This window comes from Ranitomeya imitator, chromosome 5 (genome assembly GCF_032444005.1).
Source record: "Ranitomeya imitator isolate aRanImi1 chromosome 5, aRanImi1.pri, whole genome shotgun sequence".
In the NCBI taxonomy this organism is placed as follows: domain Eukaryota; kingdom Metazoa; phylum Chordata; class Amphibia; order Anura; family Dendrobatidae; genus Ranitomeya; species Ranitomeya imitator.
In genome coordinates this window covers 672,861,194-672,889,120 of record NC_091286.1, presented here as the reverse complement: position 1 = coordinate 672,889,120, position 27,927 = coordinate 672,861,194, and the positions used below count along the sequence as shown (strand labels likewise).

General features: G+C 42.4%; 1 protein-coding gene across 1 annotated transcript; it reads right to left on the bottom strand.

Moving 5' to 3' along the window:
• Positions 1-27,767, bottom strand: LOC138638760 (cytochrome P450 2K6-like). Its single transcript, XM_069728320.1, has 10 exons — positions 27,736-27,767; positions 23,309-23,505; positions 21,782-21,944; positions 19,892-20,041; positions 16,910-17,070; positions 15,594-15,770; positions 10,428-10,569; positions 4,092-4,276; positions 792-933; positions 1-684 (listed from the first exon to the last, which is right to left on the bottom strand). The coding sequence occupies exons 2-10, from the start codon at positions 23,489-23,491 to the stop codon at positions 506-508; spliced, it is 1,482 nt and encodes a 493-aa protein (XP_069584421.1). The 5' UTR covers positions 23,492-23,505; positions 27,736-27,767; the 3' UTR covers positions 1-505.
• Positions 27,768-27,927: the final 160 nt, after the last annotated feature.

Genomic DNA, 27,927 nt, shown 5'->3' with positions numbered 1-27,927 from the left:
ACAAAATGCACACGTAATACTGACAACAATGAAATATACAAGAATATAACGTACATTTACAAATAGCATTAAAGGGCAGGAATATTTATTTTCATAATTACAGTCACTCCTCAAGAAACTGAGAGTTGTCAATGACTTACTACGTTATGTTTCCCAAGTAACGTGACGTGACAGACATCGGAATGTGAGTATGTGTTTTTTTTTTTTTACTTTTACAATGGTAACCAGGGTAAATATCGGGTTACTAAGCGCGGCCCTGCACTTAGTAACCCGATGTTTACCCTGGTTACCCGGGGACTTCGGCATCGTTAAAGACAGTTTCAACGATGCCGAAGTTTTTCCCCTGATCGTTGGTCGCTGGAGAGAGCTGTCTGTGTGACAGCTCCCCAGCGACCACACAACGACTTACCTACGATCACGGCCAGGTCGTATCGCTGGTCGTGATCGTTGGGAAATCGTTTAGTGCAACGGTACCTTAACACTTGCAGTGGCTGATATGTTTTGTTTAATAATGTGGAATTGCACATATCTCATGTTCTTGGGGGCGTGTGGAGAAGCCAACGGTACCATTGAGATCCAGCTTTGCTCCGGGAGGAGCCTTGAATGTGAAGTTCTGAAGCAGCTTTGTAAAGAAGAGGAAAAGTTCCATTTTAGCCAAGTTCTCTCCTGCACAACTTCTCTTCCCTATAAAAATGAGCAGATAGAAAACATAAGACCATGGAGTGTTCTGGTATCAGAAAGTCCCTGAGATGGTTGAATTATTCACCATCTCTACTTTTGAGAATACTCACCAACAGAAAATGGTATAAAGGCCTCATTTTTGACAAAATTTCCATCAGAGTCCAAAAAATGTTCAGGATAAAAGTTGTCAGGTTTCCTGAAGTACTTGTCATCTCGAAGGACAGATGTCAGTGATGGTATTACATGAGTTCCCTGCAAAAAAATCATGAATTCATGAATGATTCTTCATGCTAAGATGTACTAAATGTAGGGCAGAACCCTCAGCACTAATAACTGGACCTCATAAGGGCACATTATTAGATCCCCATGTGGAAATGTATTCAGTACTTTTTGTGGACAACAGAGGAGGCTGGCGTATTTAGTCTCAAGCAGCCTCTCATTTATTATTATTATTATTATTATTATTATTATTATTACTCATTTTTAAATCAAGTGACATCTGAAAGTGATCTCTATGCAGCCTCTTTGGCCCAAAACATATATTTATTTAGGCAAGAGAAACTGAACAATAATCTTGGACATTGTGTTAAAGGGGTATTACAAAAAATCTTAACTTGCTGATTGCTGATGCTTTGACCACTGAGACTCCTAGTTATCCTGTTATCGGGGCTTTGGGACCTTTTACATACTTGTCATTAGTTTGGAGTATAAAATCCTGATAACATCTCCATATTGCATGACTAAATAAATGACCTCTTCTAATATTTCCTAATACCTCAGGATGTCCTATACACTATGGAAAAATACAAGGTCCCATTAATCAAGAATTAATAATAATAATAATAATCTTTATTTATATAGCGCCAACATATTCCGCAGCGCTTTACAGTTTAACAGTTTCAAACACAAAAGTCATAAGTAACAACGTTAACAATACAATAATTAAAGCAAAATAAGACGACCCTGCTCGTGAGAGCTTACAATCTAAGTTGATCGCTTCAATCTTTGAATTTGTCAGGTTTGATAACTTTACCTCCAAAATTGATTTGATTAGAATATATTTGCCACAAATCCCTAAAAAGTCTCTAACTGCCTGAAAAAAACGCGTCTAGGAGCTTATTGAACCCTTTCTCAGCTCTGCATTGAAAAGACAGCCTCTTTAATGTTTAAATTATGTCAATATATCTAAATAGGTGTAAATGGATGGTAAGTGGAGGTGGTGGCAAATTATCTTTTGGATATTCTTATTCTTATTCTTATTCTTATTTTTAGTGACTCTATAGCGACAGGGTCTGTTCCGCAGGACTGGCGCATAGCAAATGTGGTGCCAATATTCAAAAAGGGCTCTAAAAGTGAACCTGGAAATTATAGGCCAGTAAGTCTAACCTCTATTGTTGGTAAAATATTTGAAGGGTTTCTGAGGGATGTTATTCTGGATTATCTCAATGAGAATAACTGTTTAACTCCATATCAGCATGGGTTTATGAGAAATCGCTCCTGTCAAACCAATCTAATCAGTTTTTATGAAGAGGTAAGCTATAGGCTGGACCACGGTGAGTCATTGGACGTGGTATATCTCGATTTTTCCAAAGCGTTTGATACCGTGCCGCACAAGAGGTTGGTACACAAAATGAGAATGCTTGGTCTGGGGGAAAATGTGTGTAAATGGGTTAGTAACTGGCTTAGTGATAGAAAGCAGAGGGTGGTTATAAATGGTATAGTCTCTAACTGGGTCGCTGTGACCAGTGGGGTACCGCAGGGGTCAGTATTGGGACCTGTTCTCTTCAACATATTCATTAATGATCTGGTAGAAGGTTTACACAGTAAAATATCGATATTTGCAGATGATACAAAACTATGTAAAGCAGTTAATACAAGAGAAGATAGTATTCTGCTACAGATGGATCTGGATAAGTTGGAAACTTGGGCTGAAAGGTGGCAGATGAGGTTTAACAATGATAAATGTAAGGTTATACACATGGGAAGAGGGAATCAATATCACCATTACACACTGAACGGGAAACCACTGGGTAAATCTGACAGGGAGAAGGACTTGGGGATCCTAGTTAATGATAAACTTACCTGGAGCAGCCAGTGCCAGGCAGCAGCTGCCAAGGCAAACAGGATCATGGGGTGCATTAAAAGAGGTCTGGATACACATGATGAGAGCATTATACTGCCTCTGTACAAATCCCTAGTTAGACCGCACATGGAGTACTGTGTCCAGTTTTGGGCACCGGTGCTCAGGAAGGATATAATGGAACTAGAGAGAGTACAAAGGAGGGCAACAAAATTAATAAAGGGGATGGGAGAACTACAATACCCAGATAGATTAGCGAAATTAGGATTATTTAGTCTAGAAAAAAGACGACTGAGGGGCGATCTAATAACCATGTATAAGTATATAAGGGGACAATACAAATATCTCGCTGAGGATCTGTTTATACCAAGGAAGGTGACGGGCACAAGGGGGCATTCTTTGCGTCTGGAGGAGAGAAGGTTTTTCCACCAACATAGAAGAGGATTCTTTACTGTTAGGGCAGTGAGAATCTGGAATTGCTTGCCTGAGGAGGTGGTGATGGCGAACTCAGTCGAGGGGTTCAAGAGAGGCCTGGATGTCTTCCTGGAGCAGAACAATATTGTATCATACAATTATTAGGTTCTGTAGAAGGACGTAGATCTGGGTATTTATTATGATGGAATATAGGCTGAACTGGATGGACAAATGTCTTTTTTCGGCCTTACTAACTATGTTACTATGTTACTATGTATATGAAATATATTTATGACTTGCTGATCTCGCAATGCAGGAAGCATACTTTCTGTTGAACTCCAGCCTTGGATTCAGGATTTTGTTTCAGTAGCAATATTTTCACCGAGGGGCTTATTGCTGCCCTCCTTGATGGCAGTATGTGAAAAAATGCTGATATTAAGGTGTGTCTATCTCAGATCAATCAATTTGCAGTCACACTGACAATACAGGTACAGTGTTTCACTGCTTAGGCCTATATCTATCCCTAGGGGGAATGAGCTGTGTGCTCTGACCTTTTTTATTACACTGTAAAAGCATAAAATGGCACTCATTGACCAACTCCCATTTTTTAGGTTTCCTGTGATAACCCCATGATTGGCTGTGTTAGTCCATGTCATGTGATAGCTGTAGGGTATCATGGTGAAGCCATGCTGCAATGCATGACTTTATTGCCCCACTGTTAGTCTTTCGTTGTGCGTTAAACAATGCTGGGCACTTTTTTCTTTTGGTCGATCCTCACAAACTCAATGGCAACATTTTTGATTATGTGAGTATCTGCAAATTTCAGGAAATTCTACTAGAAGTTGTTCCTCTGCGGATTGATTCACTCAACTTTAAGCAAGATGCTACCAGGGAATATTCTTTTTTTAATACCTACTTTTGGCAGGAAGAAGCCCTTCACTGTGACATCTTGAGTGGTCTGACGTGGTACATTGGTTGGCAAAAGATTGGCAAATCTCTGAATCTCGTGGATGACAGCGTCCGTGTATGGCATTTCTTTGCGATGTATCATCTGAGGTTCAGCTAAACCGATGACTGTTTCGATTTCTTTATGAACATTTTCTGTTATTAAAGAAATAATTATCCTTAATATCTCAAATTCTTAACTAGAACCATGTATCCTGTTTTATAAAATCACAGATCCCCAGCTTTCCCTCATAAAATCATAGAGGTACTTGTAAATTAGCAGACCTTGAACCTCTAATTTGCATTAGGCATCTAAGGTACCTGTTTAAAGGTCATTGTGAAGGAAGGAGAAGGAGGTGGGCTGTGACATGCTGCATTGTGAATGGTGGATCTTGTGTTATCTACTGTATATAAAGGTCTTATCAGTCATTGCCCAGGAAGGTGAAGAGGTGAGCTGTCACATTAAATATTGAAAATGGTGGATTATTTGTTATATAATATGTATATAGGTGTTATCAGACATTTCAGAGGAGGAGGAGGTGAGCTGTGACATTACCCATTATGAATGATGAATCATCTGTTATCTACTGTATATAGAGGTGTTTTCAGTAGTGATGAGCGAGCAATAAAATGCTCGGATCAGTAGCGTAGCTACCGGGGGGGCAGAGGGTGCTGTCGCCCCGGGCCCGGAGCTCAGAGGGTGCCCACCCGGAGCTACGCCACTGTAACTGCATCGAATTGATCTCCCTGCTCTGTCAGTATGGGGCTCCTGAGCAGGCGGGGGGGGCCCGGTGCCAGCAGTGGGCCCCCCGCCTGTCGTCACAAGGTGAGCTGTATGGGCAGCTAGCCAATACAGCTCACCGCATTGATGGGAGAAGGAGCGGTGCGCTCCTTCTCCCATCATCCTTCTGTCAGCGTCTGGCCTCCTGGCATCGCCGACACTGACAGCGGGTGCCGGGATGACATCATCGTGGCCGCTGTCAGTGTCGGAGATGAGCGGGAGCTCGTCGCAGTGCAGGAAGCAGGTGGAAGAGAGGTGAGTATTGTGTTTCTTTTATGGGGGCTGCCTTAAACTACAGGGTCTGCCTTTGGGGGTACTGTATTATATAAAAGGGTCTGCCTATGGGGGTACTGCATTATATAAAAGGGTCTGTCTATGGGGGTACTGTATTATATAAAAGGGTCTGCCTATGGGGTACTGCATTATGTAAAAGGGTCTGCCAATGGAGAAAATGCATTATATAAAAGGGTCTGACTATGGAGGAAATGCATTATATAAAAGGGTCTGTCTATGGAGGTATTGCATTATGTAAAAGGGTCAGTCTATGGGGGTATTGCATTATGTAAAAGGGTCAGTCTATGGGGGTACTGTATTATATAAATAGATCTGCCTATGGGGGTACTGTATTATATAAAAGGGTCTGCCTATGGGGGTACTGTATTATATAAAAGGCTCTGCCTATGCAGGTACTGCATCATATAAAAGGGTCTGCCTATGGGGGTACTGCATTATATAAAAGGGTCTGACTATGGAGGAAATGCATTATATAAAAGGGTTTGCCTATGGGGGAACTGTATTATATAAAAAGGGTCTGCCTATGGAGGTACTGCATCATATAAAAGGGTCTGCCTATGGGGGTACTGTATTATATAAAAGGGTCTGCCTATGGGGGTACTGTATTATATAAACTGCCTATGGGGGTACTGTATTATATAAAAGGGTCTGCCTATGGGGGTACTGTATTATATAAAAGGATGTGCTTATGGGGGTACTGACTTATACAACAGGGTCTACCTGTGGGGGTAATGTCTTATATTATTATTATTATTATACATTTTTATAGAGCCATTTATTCCATGGCGCTTTACATGTGAATACAGGGCAAATATAGACAAATACATTAAACATGAGCAAATAACAAGGCACACGGGTACATAAGGAGGGAGGACCCTGCCCGTGAGGGCTCACAGTCTGCAGGGGATGGGTGATGAAACACTAGGAAAGGGTAGGGCAGGTTGCACGGCGGTTCAGTAACTTCAGGATCACTGCAGGCTGTAGGCTTGTCGGAAGAGATGAGTCTTCAGGTTCTTTTTGAAGGTTTCTATGGTAGGCGAGAGTCTGATGTGTTGGGGTAGAGAGTTCCAGAATATGGGGGAAGCACGGGAGAAGTCTTGGATGTGGTTGTGGGAAGAAGAGATGAGAGGGGAGTAGAGAAGGAGGTCTTGAGAGGATCGGAAGTTGCGTGTATGTAGGTACTGGGAGACCATGTCACAGATGTATGGAGGAGATAGGTTGTGGATGGCTTTGTATGTCATTGTGAGGGTTTTGAACTGGAGTCTCTGGGCGATAGGAAGCCAGTGAATGGCTTGACATAGGGGAGAGGCTGGGGAATAGCGGGGAGACAGGTAGATTAGTCGGGCAGCAGAGTGTAGGATGGATTGGAGTGGTGCCAGAGTGCTAGATGGGAGTCCAGAGAGTAGGAGGTTGCAGTAGTCGAGGAGGGAGATGATAAGGGCATGCACTAGCGTTTTTGCGGTGTTGCGGTCAAGGAAAGAACGGATCCGGGAAATATTTTTGAGTTTGAGACGGCAGGAGGAGGCAAGGGCTTGGATATGTGGCTTGAAAGAGAGGGCAGAGTCGAGAATCACCCGAGACAACGGGCGTGTGGGACTGGGGAAAGTGAGCAACCATTGACATTGATAGATAGGTCTGGAGGAGAGGTAGAGTGAGATGGGGAAAGATGATGAATTCTGTTTTGTCCATGTTCAGTTGTAGAAAGCGAGCAGAAAAGAAGGTTGAAATAGGAGACAGACAGTGCGGGATTTTAATAAGTAAGGAGGTAAGGTCAGATCTGGATAGGTAGATCTGCGTGTCATCAGGGCAGAGATGGTACTGCATACCGTGGGATTCTATGAGCTGTCCCAGGCCGAAAGTGTAGATGGAGAAGAGTAGGGGTCCTAGAACAGAGCCTTGAGGAACAAGGGGCGAAGTGAGGAGGTGGATTGGGGGAGGGAGACACTGAATGTTCGGTCTGTCAGATATGATGAGATCCAGAAAAGGGCCAAGTCTCTGATGCCAAGAGATGAGAGGATTTGTAGCAAAAGGAAGTGGTCCACAGTGTCGAAGGCAGAAGACAGGTCCAGGAGAAGGAGGACAGAGTAGTGTCGCTTGCTCCTGGCACTTAGTAGGTCATTGGTGACTTTAGTTAGGGCAGTTTCAGTTGAGTGATGGGGACGGAAGCCAGATTGTAACTGATCAAAGAGGGAGCAGGAGGAGAGGTGGGAGGACAGTTCAAGATGGACGTGTTGCTCCAAAAATTTGCAGGCATAAGGGAGAAGAGATATCAGGCGATAGCTAGACACAGAGGATGGGTCGAGGGAGGGCTTTTTGAGGATGGGTGTGATGTTGGCATGCTTTAAGGATGAGGGGATACTACAGGGTCTGCGTATGGGGTACTGTCTTATACTACAGGGCCTGCCTATGGGGTACTGTCTTATACTACAGGGTCTGCCTATGGGGTACTGTCTTATACTACAGGACCTGCCTATGGGGTACTGTCTTATACTACAGGGTCTGCCTATGGGGTACTGTCTTATACTACAGGGTCTGCCTATGGGGTTACTGTCTTATACTACAGTGTCTGCCTATGGGGTACTGTCTTATACTATAGGGTCTGCCTATGGGGGTGCTGCATTGAGCTATACTGAGGACTATCTGGCACATTATACTATATAGAGGTTATCTATGGGGCCATCATAAAGTGTGGGGATTACAATGAAGGGGCCATCATACAGTGTTTGAGCCATGAAACAGTTTGGGGGCTACTAAGGGGCCATTATATTGGGTGAGTGGTACTATACAGTGAGGGGGTATTATACTGTGCATAAGAGAGCATCATACTGTGTATAGATGAGCTGTACAGGGGGGGGGCGACTCGGGACATTATTAAATGTAAAGTGGGCACTTATTGTTATAGGGGAACACAGGTTACTGTGACTATCAAAAGGGCACACAGGGCATTATTACTTACTAGGGGGCACAATGTGGGCTCTGTTTTCTAGGGCACTTGTGCCTGGCATTCCTATATTATAGTGGGTTGCTTTAGAATTTAGAGGGCATAGAGAACCGCACAGCAGATGCAGTAATAGAGACACATATGGCAGCAGAGGCTCAGTATTGGGGTATCAGTTACAGTAATAGGGACACATACGGCAGCAGCAGCTCAGTATTGGGGTATCAGGTGCAGTAATAGGGGCACATATGGCAGCAGCGGTTCAGTATTGGGGTATCAGGTGTAGTAATAGGGACACATACGGCAGAGGCTTAGTATTGGGGTATCAGGTGCAGTAATAGGGACACATACAGCAGCAGCGGCTCAGTATTGGGGTATCAGGGGCAGTAATAGGGACACATACGGCAGCAGCGGCTCAGTATTGGGGTATCAGGTGCAGTTATAGGGTCACATACGGCAGCAGCAGCTCAGTATTGGGGTATCAGGTGCAGTAATAGGGTCACATATGGCAGCAGCAGCTCAGTATTGGGGTATCAGGTGCAGTAATAGGGACACATACAGCAGCAGCGGCTCAGTATTGGGGTATCAGGGGCAGTAATAGGGTCACATATGGCAGCAGCAGCTCAGTATTGAGGTATCAGGGGCAGTAATAGGGTCACATACGGCAGCAGCGGCTCAGTATTGGGGTATCAGGTGCAGTAATAGGGTCACATATGGCAGCAGCAGCTCAGTATTGAGGTATCAGGTGCAGTAATAGGGTCACATACGGCAGCAGCGGCTCAGTATTGGGGTATCAGGTGCAGTAATAGGGACACATACGGCAGCAGCGGCTCAGTATTGGGATATCAGGTGCAGTAATAGGGACACATACGGCAGCAGCGGCTCAGTATTGGGGTATCAGGTGCAGTAATAGGGACACATACGGCAGCAGCGGCTCAGTATTGGGGTATCAGGGGCAGTAATAGGGACACATACGGCAGCAGCGGCTCAGTATTGGGGTATCAGGTGCAGTAATAGGGACACATACGGCAGCAGCGGCTCAGTATTGGGGTATCAGGTGCAGTAACAGGGACACATACGGCAGCAGCGGCTCAGTATTGGGGTATCAGGTGCAGTAATAGGGACACATACGGCAGCAGCGGCTCAGTATTGGGGTATCAGGTGCAGTAATAGGGACACATACGGCAGCAGCGGCTCAGTATTGGGGTATCAGGTGGAGTAATAGGGACACATACGGCAGCAGCGGCTCAGTATTGGGGTATCGGGTGCAGTAATAGGGACACATACGGCAGCAGCGGCTCAGTATTGGGAGATCAGGTGCAGTAATAGGGTCACATACGGCAGCAGCGGCTCAGTATTGCGGTATCAGGTGCAGTAATATGGACACATAGGGCAGCAGCGGCTCAGTATTGGTGTATCAGGGGCAGTAATAGGACACATACTGCAGCAGCAGCAGCTCAGTATTGGGGTATCAGGTGCAGTAATAGGGACACATACGGCAGCAGCGGCTCAGTATTGGGGTATTAGCAGAATGAGGAGTTTGTGCAGGTTGGGAATAGATGTGACAGAGCTTGAATATGAGAAGTGAAATGTGTCTTTGTTGTATTCTCTGCAGACGAGTCCTGGGTGGAAGAAGCTGTCATGTCAGTTTGGGCCAGATAGAAAAAACGGGAAAAGTGAACGATTCCATAAGAAAGGACGGCAGCGGTAAGACATTAACTGTGCTGTGATCTCTTATATGTTCTCTAGGGCTGGTATCTACCACTGACTATATGGCGGTACTATCCATGTTGGTCTTTATATAGAGATTATCTTCAGTAATAGCGTGGTCATCTGCTGAGGTTCTCCTCCACTATTAGGGTGCGTCACCCTTTTCACACTGGTCTGGCTCCAAGAGTGGTGTTCCACACCCCCTTGCAAAGTGAGACATGAAGTTGGCTTGACGTGAGGTGGGTGAGGAGGGGGATGAGTCCAGTGCTGTAGCTCTCTCACTTCTATTTTTAGGCAATAAAGATGTATTTCCCAAAAGAACTGGTCTATACAGCTTGTCTGATTTCAGTCTGACAGGAGATTCTATAGCACATAGCTTACTCTTAGATGTCCAGAACACAATAATAAATCTCCAATTATCCCCCCGAGTTAAGCTAACCACTCCCTGTCAGCAATTACAGTTTTATCCACTATAGCGCTGGATTTTTCTAAATCAACAGTGTAGCTTCTATCAGTCACAGTTAGACATAACTGCTTGTATATTTCTATTGTATTTACAACAATCATTAGTCATGTCTCCTTACTTTGGATTTCAGGATATTTCATCATCAGTAGAAGGCCCCATCTCAGGGTGGTAGAAGTCGTCTCCATTCCAGCAGCGAACAAGTCAGTTACAACAGCTGTTAAGTTTTCATCATGAAAATATAATTCAGGATTTGGTTTCTCCTGAAAAGCACAAAATGCAGAATACATCTATTAGGGAACACTGTAGACAAATACTAGAAAAAGCAAAAAGGATATTGGAGCAAAGTAAATCTCCATTTTTTTTAATACTGTTTCATTTTTTATTTCAATTGTTTTTGAATAATTTTTAACTATAACTTAAGAGCACTTGAATTTTTGTTTTGGATATACAGAACTCCAAATCCCCTGTATAGATATTCTATTAAAAGTAAACTTGCCCGCTAGTGTTGACGAGCGGGACCAATAGAGGGAGCTTACTGTATACTGTGTTATTATTGAGTTCAAGGTACAATCAGTGTGCAGAAATCTCCTTCTAGTGGTGACTTCAGGATGCCAACACAATAATGAATAAGGGTGTTTAGATGGCTTTATCAAATTACCGTGTTAGATAGTAGCTTGTGAACCATACTTCAGCTCAAACTTAATTAATGCACTCAATAAAAACAATTGTTCTGCATCACAAAGGATTATGAGTAGAAAAAAATTATTTCTTAGAGAATAGAAATTCTACCCGCGGACCGAAATAGCCGTGGGGCTGGAAAACAGAGTTCCATGGACAGCACCGTGCCTACCTGCTTGCTGTCTCCATCTGTGCTGACTTCTCTGGTGGGGGAGGGGTTTCTGTCCACTTCCTCCACCAATCAGCGTGTGAATCCGCTGTCATGATGATGTAATTTTTTTGTGTCAACTGTGTGCTACTGAGAGTCAGCGCACAGGAGACACCAAGACGGAAGCAAAGCGCCGGGGAACAGGACCGAGGAGAGTATGTGGTGTTCATTTTTTTTCATGTGCATGGGATGTTTGGGTGAGCATGGAAAGGCTATGAGGGTGTGGTACTGCACAAGGGGAGGCTATGGTGGTGACATGGTGCACTTGGAGAGGCTATGTGGGTGTCGATATGCACATGGAGAGGAGATGGAGGTGTTATGATGTACATGCGGAGGCTAAGGGAGCATCGTGCTGCACATGGAGATGCTATGGGGTGTTGTGCTGAACATTAGGAGGCTATTGGGGTGTTGTGCTACGCATAGGGAGGCTATGGGGGCATTGTGCGGCACATGGAGAGGCTACGGGGTGTTGTTCTGCACATGGGGAGGCTATCGGGGTGTCATGCTGCACATTGGGAGGCTACTGGGCCTCCTGCTGCACAAGGGGAGACTATGGGGGCCTCGTGATGCACAATGGGAGACTATGGGGCCTCGTGCTGCACATGGGGAGGTTATGGGGACCTCGTGCTGCACAAGAGGAGGCTATGGGGGTGTCGCTCTGTGCATGGGGAGGCTATAGGCATGTTGTGCTGCACATGGAGAGGCTATAGGGGTGTTTTGGTGCACATTGGGAGGCTATGGGAGCATTGTGCTGCACATAGAGAGGCTACAGGGTGTTGTGCTGCACATGAGGAGGCTATTGGGGTTTCGTGGTGCACATAGGGAGGCTACAGAGCCCTGTGCTTCAAAGGGGAGGCTATGGGTGCCACGTGCTGCACAAGGGAAGGCTATGGGAGCCTCGTGCTGCAGTAGGGGAGACAATGGGGGCCTTGTCCTGCACAAGGGGAGGCTATGGAGGCCTCATTCTTCCCATTGGGAGCTGTGTGGGGCTTATGCAGTATGAGAGTAGGTTGTGTGGGGCTTGTGCTATGTATGGGGAGGCTGTGTGGGGCTCGCGCTGTGTATGGGGAGTCTGTGTGGGGCTCATTCAGTATATGGGGAGGCTGTGTGGGGCTCAAGCAGTATATGGGAGGCTGTGTTGGGCTCATGCCATATATAGGGAGGCTGTGTGGGGCTCATTCATTATATAAGGAGGCTGTGTGGGGCTCATGCTGTATATAGGGAGGCTATGTGGGGGCTCTTACAGCATATAAGGCTCTGTGGGGGTCTCATATGATATACAAATGGGCCTGTACTCGGGTTCAAATGATATATAAGGGGATGTCAACTTAATTCTGCTCAATATTAAGTGATACAATTAATATTAATATAACTATCAATAATATAATAATTATAATATATTGATGTTAATATTGAGCAGAATTAATTTCGGCTTATTGGTGCAGTCCTCGACAACAGTCGCGGTCTCTCATGTGGCCCCTCAGGAAAATTAATTGCCCACCACTGCATTAAAGCATTGATCTCTAACACATGGTCTGACCCCACATGGAGCCCTTGAGGCTGTCAACTGTGGCCCACAGGGCACTGAAGCTCTTGGGACAGCACAGAGCAGATCGTAGAAGAGGCTTGTTGTCGCCCCTTACTGACATTACACCAGAGCACAATCTGTCAGGATTTTGGAGTTGAGGGGATTCTTTCCTACCCTTCTGAATTGCTGGTGGCAGATGAATGTGTAGAGGAGGATTTTTTTTACCTCTTTCAGCGGAAAGTGATTTCCATAAATCGCCATACATGTACGACGAAAGGATATCATCAGTCAGTGTCAGTTGTAAATGGTAGCTAGCTATCGAATAACCCAAGCTATGAAATGGTACCATAACCCAGGAAGACTGAGCAGGGGTGAGACTATGAACAAAGAACAAAGTTGTGGTCTAGAGATCTTATGAATACAGAGAATGGTCCCCCCTCCCACTAACAGCCTTTCCTTGAAGGAATCCAGTAAGGTTTGAAAGGGTCCTTTAAATTGAATGTCTTAATGAGTAACAGACCTCTAGATTTAATTTGGAATTTCTCACCTCTCTTCTCTGCCATATTCCTTCCAGTAAATTAAACAACCAAAGTACTATAGTGCGCATGTGTCGGCTTCACTTCAGAGTCATCGATACTGTGTGGCCTTTCACGGCGCATGCGCACTACAGTACTCTACCCTCGTCAAGGCAGAGAGAAGTGCACCTAAGCAGGAGTGCAATTGTGGTATACTGTGTGGATGGCATAGGACGCATCATCCACATGAAGCGGGAAGAAGGACCGCAATTGTAAGAAGAGATGAGGTCCCAGATCGAGGCCAGAGATGCCCATTTAACCGGACCGCTCTGTCTGTGGGTATCATGAAAGCTATTTTCTGTGCTATGCAGAGAGGATTGGAGACATATATACAACATGCCAGAATGGTGAAAAAGAGGCCTGAAAAATGATGGCCACTCTTTAGAAACCTGGTGAAAGGTTCAATCTTAGAGTGCTGCACCTGAACTAAACTGATCAAACATTTGGGCTGATAGAATTTTTGATCTTTCAATTAGATCAGACTATCACCAGGATAAAATAAGACATTGTGATAGAAAATGTCATAGAAGATATTGTTCACAAAGCATTAAAAGACTGGCTTAAAATGAACTAAAGCATCAAAGGAGAAATAAGGCCCAGTAAAAGTGGTTATCTATAGATGGAGATTAGATAAAAAATAATTTGAGAAGGCAGCAGACTGGCAGCGGACCTCTCATAGAAAGGACAGGAGCGCTCTGCTGGATCAGCCCTAATGGGTTTGGGAGAAGCAGCAGAGATGGCTGCCAGCCAAACGATCGGCCGAACAATCATTCCGTTGACAGACATCTAATTTATGGCTTTCTTTCGACCAAGGCATGACCCAGAAGCATTGTCACATTGTCACAGTTGGGGGTGATCCAAAGACAAAGTCATTTTCATTTTTAATTCCTTTCTATATGTTGACGTGATCTATACTATTTTGTAATATTCTTGCATTAAAAATTCCCTATTGGTCCCGTGATGATATCATAGAATCAACCCAGGAAATAGCATTAAGTTACAAAGCAACAGATCACTGGATCACACGAGTTCAAGTGTTTGTCTCAGCAAAACAAAGTTTTGCTCAGGAAACTGGATTTGTACCAAATGGAAAACTCAACCGTACTCACTCATCAGCATCCACTAGCATCCAACACAGGCCACAATGTAGTCTTTGCAGCGACAGGAAATAGTGATGCCCCCGTTGCCCCTAGCTGCCTGACCACTGAAGCTTGTGATTGGCTGCAGCAGTCAGGCGATTTGAGCAGCGCGTCATCAGATGTTATATGGTGATACACTTCACAAAGTCATCTGACTGCTGCAGCCAATCACAGGCAGCATTGATCTGGTGGCTGGTGTAATATAGGCATCCATTCTTCCTAATTCTTTGCAGACCAAGTCCCTACTGTCAGTTTGGTTATTGTGATCCAAGCTCTGTCTATTTTTCATGGACATGTAAATTTTGCTTAAAGAGGTTGTCCACTATTTTTACATTGATGACCCAACCTTTGGATCTGTCATCAATGTCTGATAGGCTGGGGTACGACATCTGGCACCCTCCAGATCAGCTGTTATCGGTGTCGGCACCGGCCGGAAGTACTCACTTGCCGAGCAGCTCCATCTACTTGTAGTGTCCGGGGCTTGGTACTGCACTACAAGTAGATGGAGCAGCTCAGCAAGTGAGCACTTCTGGATGGTTGCCACCATCACTGAAACCAATAACAGCTGATCTGGAGGGTGCCAGGTGTCAGACCCCAGCAGATCAGACATTGATGACCGATCCTAAGGATTGATCATTATAGTAAAAATAGTGGACAAACTCTTTAACCTAAATTTACATGTCCATGAAATATAAAAATAGACAGTGATCGTATCACAATATCCAAACTGATAGTCAGGACTCAAAACTTGAAATAACTTTTCCATTGAAATATACAAGCAGTTAGCTCAGGTCAAGAGTGTCACCATAGCTCATAGCTATGATTAAGGAATTAATTTGGAAATGCATAAGAATATGTTTTGACACATGTTATTAAATGTTGTCTATGCCCATCATTTTGAATAAAGAACAAGACTTTGTCTTGGAGGACAGAGCCGAACTTTTCTTCGCATGCTGTCCATGTTTCAAAGACGTTTGACCTCCACCTTTTAAAGCTTTGACAAAACTGGTTTTATTGCATTATATCATGAAGATTGGATTCCCAGGGGTCCCAGCATTCTTACTCTGCCTTTTTGCCGTGCTCAGCAAATATTAACCTTCTCCTTTCGCCCCAGAAAACCAGTATTATTAAACAAACATCTATCTTATTACTTTACCTCTTTCTGCTTGACCAAAAAAGAATCTATAAGACTACTCTGGTCATTCACATCCAGTTCCTTCCTTTGTTTGGTGAAGACCTCTTTAACAAATGAATGTAATTCAGTAACGTTTTGCTGGATACATTTATGAGTTCCAGGAAACCAGCGCATCAGGAAAGGAAATGCGTTGTACAACTGTGGAGGGAAATGTATATAAAGTCATTGCATCTAGGAGTATTGATGGGTGTAACAACTCATCAGTATTACATACATTGTACCATTCCCACTACCTTCCAATTGATGATGCAAAACTTTAACTTTCTCCGTACTCAGAAAGATGGCTGATTATTTATTTCTTGTGTTTTGGGGGTTTGACAATACCTATCTTGACCATACGAGGTTACTCAGCTGGACTTCAACCCTAAGGACTCTCACTAGACTACAGGGCAGACATTTCTGGCTGGGTTCAAGTCTACCCCGCTCATACTTTGGAAAAAAAAAATATTTTAGTACCTCAAAGGGTTACCCCATACTTTGACCAATTGCGTCCAAACTGTTCAAATTTATCGAATTCTATTAAGGATATAGTTTTACACCCAGTAAACAACATTGGGTTTTGCCTTGGCCTACACTTACAGGGGAACAATAGACTTACATCCTTACAAGAAGTTCTTAGTCTAGCAAAAGAGACCTCTATCTTCTGTAGTTCTCACCTCGGAGTCTTCTCCAACAAGGCACAGTTCCGTGCCACTATGAGGTTACCATCTCATACAGCCTCCCACCACAAATGCTAAAGTCATGGGGTTTCACAACTTAGTGAGTCTCTCTCCACGACTCAGTGGTTTCTCATGGCAGCTATGCCAATATCACAACTACCCTAGGCTGGAAGCGTGCAACCTGCATGTTATGACTTATCTACTCGCTCCATCATATGGCAGATATTGCGCTATGGAGTAGAAGGATTAATTCAAGGTTAATTTTGTCCCATTTTAAATTGCTTATGCAAGATTAATAATATATTTTTTGCTTTCAGTCACTGGTTTGCCCATTGTATATAACCAAATCTTTACTCATCCACCTCCGGTCAAGAGCTTCCTCTCAGCCCGTGCCCCCTGTCCTTGTTGAAAGTCTCTAGCATTCATGTCATAGTTACACAGCATTTGACCGTTGCTACCAATTTATGAGCTCTACAGTGATGTTAAGAAGGAGAGAAATGTAAGCAAATCATAAAAATGGTTGATGGTGTGATGGTTAAGCAACTTTTGACAGCAGACGGTGCACCCTCCCACACCCTTTGCCGAACTCTGCAACCATTTACCACATCAGTAGCTTACCAAGGCCATGGGGCTACCAGCAATCATGGCCAACTCCATTACTAATTTCAAAAGTCTGTGAAGTTTTTGGTCATCATAGTCAAAGCGATGGCCGAATAACATAGATACAATGATATTACAGATGGCAGTGTTCATGATCATGGTGTTGTCAAAGGGTTCACCTAAAGGAACAGCAAAAAAAATGGAGGATAATGATTGGAAAGCTGAAGGCTGAATTCATTGATCAGTATGAAGACAGAAAATAAAAATAGATTCCTGACAACTGTAAGGAAATACAGAAATATATTAAGATAATAAAGAAGAGAGCTTTCAGGGAACCTGTCACTTATGAAACCTTTGTTTATCTGCAGGCAAAATTCATGTGTGGCAGTGTAACTGCACAAGCGGCTACAGGGAGAAAATACAGATATTATATATTGTCTGCAGCCGCTTGTTTCCAGTTATCGGAGTAGCTCAGGGGGCAGTAACAGTCACAACACAGTCAGCATGCTGTTATCGCTCCCTCTACACCTTGACTGGCAGCATATCTACTGCTTGTTTGTGACTGGAAGTGATCGGCTGCAGGGAGAATATAAGCTCATTTTCTCCCTGCAGCCAAGCTTGCATGAGACCAGCCTAACATGAGTTATATGCTATTTACTACAGATTAATGCTATACCTGCAGCTAAGCAGTGTTTTTAAGGAGACCGGTTCCCATTAGTAGTAATAGTTAAAGGGGTTTATCCATTAACAAAGTACATTTTAATTAATAGATCTTGGAATAAAAATAAGTTTCACAATTGAATGTGTTAAAAAATGTTTTTCCAGTGCTGAGATAATTTTTTAAATGTGCTCCTGCTTTGTACTGTGTAATGGCTGTCTGACTGTCCAAGAACATGGTCTGATCATACCATAGTTCCTGGGAGGGGGAGGAAGCAAAAGACTATACAGACATTACAGCAGAAGATCACAGCTGATTCTTTTGCGGGACAAAGCATTTTACTGCCAGTTTTCAAGCAATTTTTTACCATAAAGAAAGAATAATTTGAGATCCCATACTATTCTGTCTGTATACCCTTTTGCTTCCTCCCCTGCCCAGGAGCTGTGATATAAACTGACAATATCCCTGTACGGTGAGACATGGACATTACACAGTACACAGCAGGGGCACATGAATAAGATTATCTCCGCAAAGACACAATTTTTTAAACACATCCAATTGGAGAACTTATTACTATTCAAAGATCTATTGACTAATATTAACTTTCTATGTGGGAAAACCCCTTTCAGTACATTGAGGCTTTATCATGGTAAATAAATGATTCTACATAGGTGGATGAATTATATTAGCTATATACTTGTACATAGGGGCAGTATTATAGTAGTTATATTCTTGTATATAGGGGCAGTATTATAGTAGTTATATTCTTGTACATAGGGGGCAATATTATAGTAGCTATATTCTTGTACATAGGAGCAGTATTATAGTAGTTATATTCTTGTACATAGGGGCAGTATTATAGTAGTTATATTCTTGTACATAGGGGCAGTATTATAGTAGTTATATTTTTGTGCATAGGAGCAGTATTATAGTAGATATATTCTTGAACATAAGGGGCAGTATTATAGTAGTTATATTCTTGTACATAGGAGCAGTATTATAGTAGATATATTCTTGAACATAAGGGGCAGTATTATAGTAGTTATATTCTTGTACATAAGAGCAGTATTATAGTAGTTATATTCTTATACATAGGGGCAGTATTATAGTAGTTATATTTTTGTACATAGGAGCAGTGTTATAGTAGTTATATTCTTGTACATAAGGGCAGTATTATAGTAGTTATATTCTTGTACATATGAGGCAGTATTATAGTAGTTATATTCTTGTACATAGGGGCAGTATTATAGTAGTTATATTCTTGTACATAGGAGCAGTATTATAGTAGTTATATTCTTGTACATATGAGGCAGTATTACAGTAGTTATATTCTTGTACATAGGGGCAGTATTATAGTAGTTATATTCTTGTACATAGGAGCAGTATTATAGTAGTTATATTCTTGTAGATAGGAGCAGTATTATAGTAGTTATATTCTTGTAGATAGGAGCAGTATTATAGTAGTTATATTCTTGTAGATAGGAGCAGTATTATAGTAGTTATATTCTTATACATCGGAGCAGTATTATAGTAGTTATATTCTTATACATAGGAGCAGTATTATAGTAGTTATATTCTTGTACATAGGGGCAGTATTATAGTAGTTATATTCTTGTACATATGAGGCAGTATTATAGCAGCTATATTCTTGAACATAGGAGCAGTATTATAGTAGTTATATTCTTGTACATAGGAGCAGTATTATAGTAGTTATATTCTTGTACATATGAGGCAGTATTATAGCAGCTATATTCTTGAACATAGGAGCAGTATTATAGTAGTTATATTCTTGTACATAGGAGCAGTATTATTGTAGCTATATTCTTGTACATAAGAGGCAGTTTTATAGAAGTCATATTTTTATATGGAGAAGAATTAAAGTAATTGTTTTCTTTCTCATAGAGCTTAGTATTGTGCAGTTGGTGTAGTATTTTTTATTTTTTTTGCAGTGTAGGAGATATGGCCATGACAAGATGTACTAATAGTTTAGCACTAGTGATGAGCGAGTATACTCGTTGCTCGGGTTTCCCCCAGCATGCTCGGGTGATCTCCGAGTATTTTTTAGTGTTCAGAGATTTCGTTTTAATTGCCTCAGCTGAATAATTTACAGCTATTAGCCAGCTTGATTACATGTGAGGATTCCCTAGCAACCAGGCAACCCCCACATGTACTCAGGCTGGCTAGTAGATGTAAATCATTCACCTGAGGCAATAAAAACTAAATCTCCGAACACTAACAAACACTCAGAGACCACCCGAGCAAGGAGTGCACTCGCTCATCACTATTTAGCACTCAGTTACATACATACATACATTTCAGTATAATAATACTTTTTTTCTGACCTTTGTAGGATCTAAATATTTTTATTAGATAATTGGCTTCCTCATTAATGTTCTCTTCTATGGCTCTTGTCCCCATACCATAATCACGTAATGTGGAAAGAGTAAACCGTCGCATGGCTTTCCAGTTATGTCCATTAGAGAAGACAATACCTGTGAAATAGGCATAATAAATCATTTTTCATCTTCTCAAAATCCTTTCCTTGTATAAAATAATATTGCATTAAATGGGCCTCAGTCTAATAGATGGAGATGTTCATTAAAGGGAACCTGTCACCCCGAAAATCACGGGTGAGGTAAGCCCACCGGCATCAGGGGCTTATCTACAGCATTCTGTAATGCTGTAGATAAGCCCCCGATGTCACCTGAAAGAGGAGAAAAAGACGTTAGATTATACTCACCCAGGGGCGGTCCCGCTGTTGGTCCGGTCGGATGGGTGTCTCTGGTCTGCTCCGGCGCCTCCCATCTTCATTCCAAGATGTACTCTTCTGATCTTCAGCCACGGCTCCGGCGCAGGCGTACTTTGTCTGCCCTGTTGAGTGCAGAACAAACTACTGCAGTGTGCAGGCGCCGGGCCTCTCTGACCTTTCCGGTGCCTGCGCACTGCAGTACTTTGTTCTGCCCTCAACAGGACAGACAAAGTACGCCTGCGCCGGAGCCGTGGCTGAAGATCAGAAGAGGACGTCTTGGAATGAAGATAGGAGGCGCCGGAGCGGACCTGAGACACCCATCCGACCGGACCAACAGCGGGACCGCCCCTGGGTGAGTATAATCTAACGTCTTTTTCTCCTCTTTCAGGTAACATCGGGGGCTTATCTACAGCATTACAGAATGCTGTAGATAAGCCCCTGATGCCGGTGGGCTTACCTCACCTGCGATTTTAGGGGTGACAGGTTCCCTTTAAGAGGAAAATTGACTCTGCAACTGCACGATAAATTGGACAAAGAGGATGGAGACATTTAGCATCCAGGGCATTTTTACAGGGGTAAGACAACATTTCCTCACAATGTAAGTAATTTACAGTTTTGCTCTTTATTCCACTGACTAAATTTGGGCAATCCAATGGCTTTTATAAAACTAACATTGACCAATCAATGCCATTTCAAACCTCGCTTTTAAGGGGTAAACACCCTACTATCTCTCAGATGCATATTTAAAACAAAAACTTTTGGCATGTAAGTTATTGCATGTTATTGACTGGGCAGGACTCGTAGTGCTGAGCCTGTGTGGCTCTTGTGCTCGGTCACGTAAAAACATCTACGGTTCATACCTTGAGCCAATCTCTACAGATTCAATGCAATGTGGCAAGTCGTTTGGCTCAGCCAGTGAAACCCAGTGGTCACTGATCAAAACCCCCCAAATATCATAGCATTATTGCCTCCATTTCGATTTCCATTTTTTCCTTCATTTGTTTTTTTTTTGTGCTTATTTTAGCCTTGATTCACTTAAATAAACACTCTGGGGGAAAAAAAAAAAAGTATGACTATAGTATATATGCCCAGATCGGGGCCAGATGGGGCGCTGCATTATATAGCGATTTCCCTTTTTGAGAGCTCTCCTTAGTGTTGTGTCATTACAATATCCAAATGCTTATTAGGAAATATGGATTCCATCAGGGTGCAAACCTCACTCAGGATCTCTAATTCTGGTAGACTTTAGTCATCCATGTAGTACATATGAATGATTACTATGCATTACTATTTAAATTTATCAGAAGGAAATTCTTTGCTCATTGTAGCTTCTCGGACACAAAATAAGGAGCCAGAATTCAGTCCAAAATGCAGTCGTTTAATAAGCAAAAATTGCTGAAAAACATGGGTGGTCCATCTCTACTTATTAATTTTTCCAACCAGATGCATAAAAAAGGATAATAACAGAACATATAAATGTTACCGTAGCCTTTCGAATAATCAATGAAAACAGGTATGTTCGGTCTGTCGGTGAACATCTCTGCTCGGTTCACAAGAGCTTCTTTCACAACGTCATATCCGGACAATACAACCATCTCCTGAACTCCAATCTTTATACTGTAGACTGGACCATACGTCTTTGCAAGCTGCAAGTACATACAACCAATTGCAATGTTTTAACTGGACCACAGAAGGTTGGAGTTTACTCAAATTTAGTATTTCTAACATTTTTTTTTTACTTTTCTAATTTTTCAGGGCATAACGAAAGCAAGGTTACAGTTACTCAATGATTTGGAATTCAAAATGTTTGTAAGTATGCAAATACTCAAGTAGTTGTCACCTGAAATATGTTCCTAAGTTGTAAACTGCAACACTGAAGAATTAGTCTGCTGCTTCTAATACGCAAGAACCTCAATCCCATCACAATACGTTTAACTTGAAAAAGGGCTGGACTTAACAATTATTAGCAGTGTAAAATATTTTTAATAATCAGAGGCATAACTGAAAGTCTTGGCAAAACCATCAGCAGGGACCCTAAGTAACGTGTTCCAGTTATGACTGATAGTAGAGACACAGTAGAGGTACGGCATACCTAAAAGTACTTGGAGATGCTTCAGATATTTATTGAACCATATTTCACATTTTTTGGTTATACTGCTGTAAGTACAGTATTACCAATGTTTCGAGTGAAGACCTTTCATCGGATGTATAGGCTATGTTCACTGCATATAGGTCAAGGGGATCAAGGGAGAGGGCCTTAATTCAGCTGGATCCTGGTTGTCCCTGTTTGGGGAAATCCTACGCCGCACCCTGAATTCCATCGACCTATATGCAGTGAACATAGCCTATATGTCTCATGAAGGGTTTTCACCCAAAACGTTACGTAATACTGTACTTAACACGGTGTAACTAATGAATATTAAATACTGTTAATAAATCCTATTTGAAGCATCTCCAAGTACCTATAGATATGCAGTTCTTTCACTCTGTCTACTATTCGTCTGCAGGAGCTCAGTGGTGGGCTCCAGAGGAACCAACACTCTTCTCAAGCTAAGGCTCTGTTACTGGGTGTGTCACATACCTGTTTGATTATTTATGACTCTGTTGTCTGTGTATTTGGAAGAGAGGCTTAAGTGTGTGATCTGGCCTGTATCTGATCTCAAATGCTACTTTCTGTAATTACTTACCTTTGGTAGTTTCACAGTGATAGAGCAATGCTAGTAAGTAGATATTTTAACCCTACATGAATATGAGAAATAGATCTGTTTCTGTTTACAGGTCTACCTTATAATTCACCACTAAACTTTAAGATGTCTTAAGGCACTGGAGATATGTATAAGATGACTGATCAGCATTATGGTCTTTCAAGATGGCCAATCAAGTCTTAAGCCATATCAACCAATTGACAACCAATTGCATTATAATGTATGTATTATCATCTGTTTTAAGATATTCTCAGCCTTGGAAGGCATCTACAGATGATGAAAAGTCAATGATCTCCAGATCTTACCTCTTGAAATGATAAGTAAGGTTTCTGTACATCCAAGTTGAGAATATTTCCAATTATTGGCCATGGCTTTGGACCAGGAGGATAATTTGGGTGAACACGTTCCTTCTGTTTATACATAACAGTTGCCAAGAAAATGCATGTTACAATGGACAAGAGAACTGTGACTGGATCGAGGGGCAACATGTCCTCAGAAGAACCTGTGGTGGAGAAATAAGAGTCCTTCATTGCAGTGTAATGTGTACAGCTAATGACATGCATCTTCCTAACCACTGATGATCACAGGATTTGGTAGGATTTCAGATTCAGAAATCTTTCATTCCACCATATTCTACAGAGTTGGTCACTTAAAGGGAACCTGTCACCCCGAAAATTGCGGGTGAGGTAATCCCACCGGCATCAGGGGCTTATCTGCAGCATTCTGTAATGCTGTAGATAAGCCCCCGATGTTACCTGAAAAAGGAGAAAAAGACGTTAGATTATATTCACCCAGGGGCGGTCCCGCTGCTGGTCAGGTCGGATGGGCGTCTCCGGTCCGCTCCGGCGCCTCCTATCTTCTTTCCATGACGTCCTCTTCTGATCTTCAGCCATGGCTCCGGCGCAGGCGTACTTTGCTCTGCCCTGTTGAGGGCAGAGGATAGTGCTGCAGTGCGCAGGCGCCGGTAAGGTCAGAGGCCCAGCGCCTGCGCACTGCAGTACTTTGTCTGCCCTCAACAGGACAGAGCAAAGTACACCTGCGCCGGAGCCGTGGCTGAAGATCAGAACAGGACGTCATGGAAAGAAGATAGGAGGCGCCGGAGCGGACCGGAGACGCCCATCCGACCGGACCAGCAGCGGGACCGCCCCTGGGTGAGTATTATCTAACGTCTTTTTCTCCTTTTTCAGGTAACATCGGGGGCTTATCTACAGCATTACAGAATGCTGCAGATAAGCCCCTGATGCCGGTGGGATTACCTCACCCGTGATTTTCGGGGTGACAGGTTCCCTTTAACATGAGCACTTCAACCTAACTTTACATACTGTAATTACTTTCTAGCTATTTCATGCTTACAACATGTTTTTAGAAAGATTAGTAATAATTTCAAGTTTTTCAGTAAATGGAACCCATTTGAAAAGCAACTACTCATGTTTAAAATTTTGGCAGACCAAATTAAATATTTCATTCATCCATACTTTACCAATTGTTGTCTTAAAGGGGAACTCCGGGGAGATAAAACTTTATTTTTTACTGCCCCTGCCTTATAAACTATAATTATGAGATACCCAGAGCAGTTAAATTATCTTTATAACACTTGTAATTTAGTGTGACAGGAGCTGCTCCTCACTGACCTCCCCCACTGTAAGGGGCAATACCTCACTCTCCAGTGTGTAGCTCCCTGCTGTGAGGAATAGCCTGCCTGGAAAGATGGTGGCCTGGCCACACCGCCTGTTTTCTGCAGAGAAACAGCTATTATCAGAAGACTGACTGATAGCAACAGCAGGGAACTGCACCCTGCTGAAATGTCCCAAAAAAGGGTGAGCAATGAAGAGCAGCTCGTGTCACAATGAATTACAAGAGTTATAAAGATAATACACTGGATATCTCATCTTTTTAGTCTATGAGGGCAGTTACTGTACAATGTTTTTATTATCCCCAGAGTACCCCTTTAACATGAGCAGATCAACATAATGTTGCATACTATAATTACTTTCTAATTATTCCATGCTCACTTTTTTTTTAGAAAATTTTGTAATAATTTAATTTTTACTGTAAATTAAACCCATTCGATAAACAACTACTCATGATTGATATTTTGGCAGACCAAACGTTTTCCAATGCCAACTGTTATGTGTGTGATACTGTCTCCTAGAAGAACTGACTCTTGAATCCACAAGTAAGATGTAAACTCCGCCCATATGACAAAAAACCGATCCCGCCAAATTCAGGGGACAGGTTCCCTTCAAAGTGTGAAATGATAACATTGTGAATGAGGCCTTGTTTACATTGGACAATTAGGTGTTACTAAAAAACTTAAGGTACCGTCACATTAAGCAACGCTGCAGATCGTTGCAGCATCGCTGTTTAATCGTTGTGTGGTCGCTGGTGAGCTGTCACACAGACAGCTCTCCAGCGACCAACGATGCCGAAATCCCCGGGTAACCAGGGTAAACATCGGGTTACTAAGCGCAGGGCCGCACTTAGTAACCTGATGTTTACCCTGGTTACCATTGTAAATGTAAAAGAAAAAACACTACATACTTACCTTCCGGTGTCTGTCGCGTCCCCCGGCGTGGAGCAGCTTAATATACATTTTTTTGCAAAAAAAAACGTATTAACTAAATACCCTGTATTTTTATCATTTTTTGACTAGCACTTGCTCATTTACTGTGACTTCTTTACAGCAGAGTATTTTTGACCTTTGCTGGGCTCTTTTTGTGTCTTCAAGTTTCTTGGTGGTGTGAACAGGCTTCTACAGACTTGTTCACTGTGCAAGTAGCCCATGTGTTTTTGGTTCTATAATTGGTCTCTTGTTTCTACAAGACTGGGGAGTTCACCACTCCTCTGTGGGCCAGTTGCACTAAAGCTGTTCCATCCTGCATGTCCACATGAATATTTTCTCTCTGAACCCTGCTTATTCAGGTACTATACAGATGATCAGGTTTTTAAATACATCAGATAGGGATTATATACATTAGATAGGACTGCTCTATTATGGGTATACCTTGGCGATTGGTGGAGCAGCTTAATATATATTTTTTTGCAAAAAAACGTATTAACTAAATACCCTGTATTTTTTTCATTTTTTGACTAGCACTTGCTCATTTACTGTGACTTCTTTACAACAGAGTATTTTTGACATCGCTGTGCTCTTTTTGTGTCTTCAAGTTTCTTGGTGGTGTGAACAGGCTTCTACAGACTTGTTCACTGTGCAAGTAGCCCATGTGTTTTGGTTCTATTTTTGTTCTCTTGTTTCTACAAGACTGGGGAGTCCACCACTCCTTTGTGGGCCATTTGCACTAAAGCTGTTCCATCCTGCATGTCCACATGGAAATTTTCTCTCTGAACCCTGCTTATACAGGTACTATACAGATGATCAGGTTTTTAAATACATCAGATAGGGATTATATACATTAGATAGGACTGCTCTATTATGGGTATACATTGGCGATTGGTGGTGCAGCTTAAGATACATTTTTTTCAAAAAAACGTATTAAATAAATACCCTGTATTTTTTCATTTTTTGACTAGCACTTGCTCATTTATTGTGACTTGTTTTCAACAGAGTATTTTTGACATCGCTGTGCTCTTTTTTTGTCTTCAACTGCCCCAACCAGTAGCATCCCAATTTTGGCTGGCACCCACAGAGAGGAGGTAGCGACAAGCTTTGGAAGCTGACTGAGCACAGTGAGAGTTATGGTAAGGTGACCTGATTGCCCTAACCTGGGTTCTCCAAACTTCTTTGTGGGTTCAGTGATGGGCAGTGGTCACTTGGGGTGATGTCCTGCAGAGTCTCTCTGAAAACAAAGGCAGATTCCTTTTCTATTCCACAACTCCCTTCCAGGTCATTTTCCCACCGGATTGGGAAAGGTGGGGAGATGTAAACCCTTACTGTTCAATTGTTCAATCAACCTTCATTTTTGTCCTCAAAGATGTGTGGACTAGTAAAGTGCAGGTAGCTTCTGCAATATGTAATCAGCAGGCATTCCACAAATTAACAAGCAACAAGAGTCAATGTACAAGCTCATATGAAAGAATGGTGCATGTCCCTGGACCTAACAAACAGACGAATAATACCTTTGGTATAATTAAGAATAATCCGCCCTTATCCCAGTAGCCAGATGGCTGCTGTGTGGTCTCAGCCAGTATACTAGCTAAGGAGCACAAACTTACAAACCCTTGCTATAGAGCTTGCACATGTAGTTCTTTAGCTTACTGGATCGCTGTACTCGGCCATTTTTGTTTCCCCTGCTCTCCTCTGATGTTGCAGAAGCAAAGCTAACTTGTGAAAGTGCACAGTTTGGACCAATGGTGCCACCATGCTTCTGGTCTAAACTGTCAATCATCAGAAGCGGACCTTCCCTGCAGCAAGCAGGAGGCAGAGGAGCAGTGCGCTCCTAGATATGGGATAATCAGACAACATCTGTAACTTCCCATTCAGAATCAAATGCGACGTTTTCAGGGATGCTTTAATGAAGAACATGATCAGTCATCTCTGCTTATATTCTTCCATAAATAGGAAAATGCATTTACAATGTAGCTAAATGCAAGAATAACATAAACAGAGAATATTACATACTTTAGATTACATTAGATACTCTGTCATAGTTACTTTGTAAATTTTTTAAAGAAATTATACTTTTATATTATATTAATTTATAATTATTTTTTAAAACAATTTAAAGTCATATTTAAATGTTATTGAAACCAGTTGAAAGACTACATTGCTTACCAGGCAATTTAGAGAATACAGCTGGATGCCTGTTGTCTCTTCAGTCCGTCTGTAATATATTATCACGGAGCCTAATATATAGCAGCAAATACTGAGAAAATATTTAAACCCTGAACTGACGTCACCTGGTGCATTCTATCTCGAGAAGATCTACAGATATTGCAAAACTTTTCCTTATAATATTTCCTCCAG

Excerpts from the sequence above, each read along its gene's own strand:
- LOC138638760 (XM_069728320.1), bottom strand. The coding sequence starts at position 23,491 with ATGTTGCCCCTCGATCCAGTCACAGTTCTCTTGTCCATTGTAACATGC. Across the intron at positions 21,945-23,308 it reads CTTACTTATCATTTCAAGAG|CTTGCAAAGACGTATGGTCC; the intron begins GTAAGATCTGGA and ends ATGTACTTGCAG. Across the intron at positions 10,570-15,593 it reads TTTTGGTCAAGCAGAAAGAG|GAGAAACCAAATCCTGAATT; the intron begins GTAAAGTAATAA and ends TGTGCTTTTCAG.